The sequence below is a fragment of the Trichechus manatus genome, unplaced genomic scaffold, assembly GCF_000243295.1.
Source record: "Trichechus manatus latirostris isolate Lorelei unplaced genomic scaffold, TriManLat1.0 scaffold00176, whole genome shotgun sequence".
Lineage (NCBI taxonomy): Eukaryota > Metazoa > Chordata > Mammalia > Sirenia > Trichechidae > Trichechus > Trichechus manatus.
Genome location: NW_004444112.1, coordinates 5,124,769 through 5,130,469, shown reverse-complemented (window position 1 = coordinate 5,130,469; position 5,701 = coordinate 5,124,769). Strand labels below are relative to the sequence as shown.

General features: G+C 43.4%; 1 protein-coding gene across 1 annotated transcript in view; it reads left to right on the top strand.

The window, feature by feature from the left end:
* The window catches only part of LOC105756817 (zinc finger protein 471-like), a 12,708-nt gene continuing 7,007 nt past the window's right edge, over positions 1 to 5,701 (top strand). The window contains 3 exon segments of the mRNA XM_023741281.1: positions 1 to 152; positions 2,121 to 2,193; positions 5,201 to 5,327. Coding sequence (XP_023597049.1) covers positions 91 to 152; positions 2,121 to 2,193; positions 5,201 to 5,327 — 262 coding nt within the window. The 5' untranslated portion in view covers positions 1 to 90.

Sequence of the window (5,701 nt, the reverse complement as noted above, 5' to 3'; positions counted from 1 at the left end):
TCCGAGCCCGGGCGTCAGCTGCTGAGGGCCGTCGGTCTCTAAACGCTAGTTTCTCGACGGAGGCCTGCCGTTTGCTCCGGAGTCCCGGGAATGGGAGTGCGAGGTCCAGGCTGGACAGGCGAGACTCGTTTCCTTCGGTCCGCAAAGCGGATGTGAGTAAAGAGGCAAGGGTTTGGACCTGGGTCGGGACCGTCGGACGGCCGGAGCGAAGTGTATGAGGGAGATCAGTGAGTGTGAGCGAGATGGGTGTGCCTGTGTGTGAGAGTTTGTGAGGCGCCGTGAGAGACCTAGGTTTATGTCTGTGCGAGAGAGAGGAGCCCTGTTGGCACAGTGGCTAAGCGCTCAGCTGCTAACCGAAAGGTTGGCAGTTCGAACCCACCAGCCGCTCTGCCGGAGGAAGGTGTGGCAGTCGGCTTCCGCAAAGATTACAGCCTTGGGATCCTTATGGGGCAGTCCTGCTTTGTCCTACAGGGTAGCTATGAGTCGGAATCAACTGGATGGCTGTGGATTTGGTTTTGTTTTGGAGTGTGTGAGAGAGAGAGACAGACTGGATTGTGAGGGTTCAGGGAGTATGACAGATCAGGATATGGTTGTGTCTTTGGGTGAGACCAGGTGCGCGTGTGTGAGATTGAAGTGTTTGTGTGTCTGTGTGTGAGGTTGTGTGAGAGACAAGAATGTGTGTATCCGTGTGTGAGTGTGAGAGAGACTGGTATGAAAGATCCGGATGTGTTTTGTGCATGTGAGAGAGACCAGTGAGTGTTTTGAGACCGGAGACAGAGAGTGAGCAGTTGGAATGTGAGAGAGATGTGTGTTTGTGTATCTGTATGTGTGAGAGAGACTGAAGTATGAGAAAAATTGGTGTTTCTCTGTGTGAGAGATTGGAGTGTGAGAGAAATGAACGTGTCTCCATCTGAGAGAGACTGGAGTGTGAGAGACTGTCATGTGTGTGTCTGCGAGAAAGAGAATGAGGGAGAGAGACCAGTGGTGTGGTTGTGTGTGAGAGAGTGACTATGTGAACCACGGTGTGTCACCCTGAGTGCTTGCAAATATAGTCTCTGTAAGGCTGTGGAGTGTGCAGGTGTGAGACAAAGATAAGGGACAGTGATCCCTGGATGTATGTAAGAGAATAAGATTGGGGGTATGTGTGAAGAGGTGTGTGTATCACCATGTGTGCTTGTACCCATTGCCCCTGTGAGACCATGGTGTATGTGACTCTTTCTGATGTGCCTTTCTTGGATGCTTACGATTGTATGCTATGTGTGAGCAGGAAGTATGTGAGATCTTGTGTTAATGTTTGTATGTCACCCTGTATGATCATTGGTGTGGCCTGTGTGATGTGGTGTTTGAGGAGAGACTGCTTGGCAGACTGACAGCATTGGATTTTTGTGTGTGTGTGGGTTTTGGGGATTGTGTGTTGCTAGGATAAGAATCCTGGAGTAGAACTTCCTGCCAGCAGTCCAAAAGTTCCAATAAGAGCTGAGGTGCCTGGAGATGAAGAAATTAGGGCTCAGGAAATGCCTCCAGTTCTGGGTGACAGAGAGGAGGGGAAACCAAGGGGCTGAGGACAGAGATGAGAGTGAAGGGAGCATAATTTGCTGCTAAAGGATCCATTGCCCCAGGGTAAGAGGCAACTGAAGTCTGGAGAAAACTCCTTTGTGTTTTGGTGGAAAAGGAGGATATCCCTGGCCTCCAGTGCCATTTAGGAGTCATATTTTCAAGCTTCCCGCTGTCACAGCATGAAGCAGAGACCCAAAGAGGGAAAAAGAGTCTATTACCTGTAAAACTGAGGAAATAACAACTATTTGGTACAATTATTTTGAAAATAAGAGAATGTACATAATCTACACTGGGTAAGTACATCTCTATTATTATTTTTATTCATTGTGATAAATAGGAAGGTAACTTTTGGAAAAAAGGTTAAATTTAGGACCTTGGGCATAAGGGAAACAAAGTACAAATTATACCCCCTCAACAGCCAAAGGTTGACCATAATCTCCCAGGTAGCTGGGCAGTGAGACCAATGGAACTGGGAGGAAGAAGGGGAAGACAGAGTTTGGAGGCTGGTGATTCTGCAACTGCAGAGAAGGCCTGATTTCTAACTATCCTTTCTCATCTTCCAGTTTTGCCATCCAAGAGCAACACCAGGAGGAGAAAGTAAAAATGACTGTTGAACTAGTGAAAGCCATGCCACAGGTTAGTTACTATTTTCTTTCTTCTCTTTGAAAGGAAGTCTCGCTGTTTAGGATTTAGTAGTGGTTCTTTTCTTTTGAAAATTCCCTGATTGACAATCTTGTCCAGAGGCCTGGTTCCCGTTTCTCCTAGAGGCCACCAGCCTTAAACAACTCAAACTGCCTAATGTGTGAGTAATGGCTGAATATGATGAGGCCATAGGGAAGGTCACAAGCAGTTGTGTTCTCCTCAAAGCCCCATCTTCCCTCCTCATCTACTCTTCTAATTCAGTGTTGACACTTACAAAGGTCCACATTAAGGATTAGATGGAATAGAGGTATCTCAGCATCAGTGAGCTGGGTTCTGAAGTCAGCATCCAAGTTCAATGTACATCTGATGCCCCTCTCCTGTTCTTAGAACACATCAGGAGTTACCCCCCTAGCTGAATTTTTGCCAAAATCTCTTAATTATATCCTTAAAATAAATTCTTAGGAGTTTTTCTTTACGTTTAAAGTATGAATTTCCAATCCCATTTATTCACGTAAAAAGACATATCCAGCTTAATTTTTAGAAATTTTATAAATTCAAATAGGTAACATATGCATGTGGTATAAAATTCAAAAGATTAAAAACAAACAAACAAATGAAAAACTCACTCTTGCCTCCTGTAGTGAGTTTGAGGGCATTCAGGGCTGATCAAGGAAAAAGATACGGACCACAAGATAAGCAGCGTTGCACAACAAGCTATTTATTGGGTATGACACATTGACAGCCACATGTAGGAGGTAGTACCTAATATCAGGAGGTCATCTAGAGACAAGTGGTTCAAGGAACCACCAGAAGGGGAAGAGGGCGTGCAAAACTTGAGACAAGTTGTCCCTAGACAGTGTCCTCCTGTATCAAGGGAGTCAGAAAACTCTGAATGCAGCAGTACCTTAGAATCCTGCCTTAGTTGCTATCAAAAACCTAAATGTGCAGAGAAACACCAAAAATTAATGTCACAGAATATATTTATTGTGAGTAGATACAATTCGAATCAGGCAGTGTCAACCTGAAGTTATCTGGAAGGTCTCCAAAGAGGGGATAGTGAAAGCAGTTTATATAGGCAGGGTCCAGGCAGGATAGTCTCTTGAGGGTCATTGTAATTCTCCAAAGGAGCCTGATGCCTAAGGCAAAATGATCTCTGCTAAGCTACTTACTAGGCTATTGTATGACTTGAAGGTGACTTTAGGAAGATAATTCCTTAAAGGCTCAAGGTTCAAAAGGGCATCTAAGGGCAAATGGCCTGGGTGGGTCACCACAACTCGATGGACCCAGAAATCTGAATTCTAGGAGATTTAAACAGTTTGTCATTACCTAGTGCTGTTATAATAGAAATACCACATGCAAGTCGCTTTAACAGAAATGTATTTTCTCACTGTTTAGGAGGCTAGAAGTCTGAATTCAGGGTGCCAGGTTTAGGAGAAGGCTCTCTCTCTGTCAGCTCTGGGGGAAGGCCCTTGTTTCTTTTCAGCTTCTATTCCTAAATTCCTTGGCAATCATGTGACATGATCTTCCCCTCCATTTGTATTTGCTTGCTTGCTTAATCTCCTCTTTTATATCTCAAACAGGACTTCTAAGCAGTTCAAAACAGTTCAGTAATTGCCGTTGTAAACAAGGGCCGCATACGTGTTGCATAGCAACCGAATCTGTTTCCTGTCACATTTTGACCTGAGTAGGAATAATCCTGCCAATAATCCGATCTCCCACATCAGGCTCCGGAAAGTTGCAGGAGGAAAGACTATGGCAGGACTTTCGGAGAGCAACATTATTGGCAGGACTGTGGAGAGCGACACACGTGCAAAGCAGCATGGTCCATCTTTTAGCGGGGCACAGCTGTTTGTTTCCTACTTAGGTCAAAATGCCACAGACATTCCCAAATGGAATTTTAACCACGAAACAGGAAGGATTTACAACATACAGTTTTGAGGGGCATAATTCAATCCACAACACCTTCTAACTATAGCGTTTTATCTTATCTAGGGCTAGCAGATGCTGAGTGCAGTTTCCCAGGCTATGTAAAGCAGGCAGGATCTAAGTGACTAAAAATCTGCTTGTTTGGGGTATTTTTGAAACAGTTGAATGTGTACAAATTTGAATTTGGTGCCACTGGACTTTTTTGGGCTTAAGGACCTCAACTGGCTGTAAAGAAGCAACCAGAAATACGTTTTCCTGTGTTTTATTGACTATGCAAAAGCATCCAACTGTATAGTAGTAAAAATTTGGAAACAACTAAACTATAACATATTGGATATGTTAAAAATAATGTAGTCCACCCATACAATGAAATACTACGTTGTTGTTGTTGTTACGTGCTGTCGAGTTGGTTTCAACTCATAGAGACCCTATGTACAACAGAACGAAACACTGCCCAGTCCTGTGCCATCCTCACAATTGTTATGTTGGAGCCCATTGTTGCGGCCACTGTGTCAGTCCATCTCACTGAGGTTGTGATGTTAATGAGACAGGATTAGAGACAGTTATGTTAATGAGGCAGGACTCAATCTACAAGATTAGGTTGTGTCTTGACTCAATCTCTTGATATAAAAGAGAGAAGCGAGCAGACAGGAGGGCCTCATACCACCAAGAAAACAGCGGCAGGAGAAGAGCACATCTTTGGACCCGAGGTTCCTGCACTGAAAAGCTCCTAAACCAGGGGAAGATTGATGACAAGGACCTTACCCCAGAACTGACAGAGAGAAAAAGCCTTCCCCTAGAGCTGGCACCCTGAATTTGGACTTCTAGCCCCTTAAACTGTGAGAGAATACATTTCTCTTTGTTAAACCCATCCACTTGTGGTATTTCTGTTATAGCAGCACTAGATAACCAAGACAAACATTCTTATATGTGTACATTAATATTACAGTGTGCTTAAGTTTTTCTCCTACAAGAAGTATTTCTCACATGAAGTAGGAACAACATAACCCTTCAACTTAGATTCATGTGTGGACATGAGCACTGGTTGATCAAGAGTGTATTTGTGTCATTTCAGGACTTGGTGACATTCAAGGATGTAGCAATAGACTTTTCCCAGGAGGAATGGGAATGGCTGAACCCTACTCAGAGGAGTTTATACAAGAGTATGATGTTGGAGAACTATCAGAGCCTAGTATCACTGGGTGAGGATCTTCTCCTTCCTGCATAATTCAGAATCTATCCTTTGGGACCCTTTAAAATTGTATTTATTATTAAAACTTTTTTATTATAAGAATGGAATCTAAAAACAAAGAGGATATTAAGTATTGATGAAAATTTCATCTTCAGTGAATCTCATTGGTCCCCTGTTCTGCCTTGTTCCCTCTGTGCTACAATATTATTGTTACCACTAGGAGGTATCAAGGTTCACCAAACCAAGAATGTAGCTGGATTACAATAAATTCGAAAGAGCATTGCTTTTAAAATCTGTATCTTTTAATTAACTTGCAATAAGTGAATCAGTGAAACATTAACTATAAAATGACTTCAAACAGTTCTCAGAGAAGCTAACACAGGC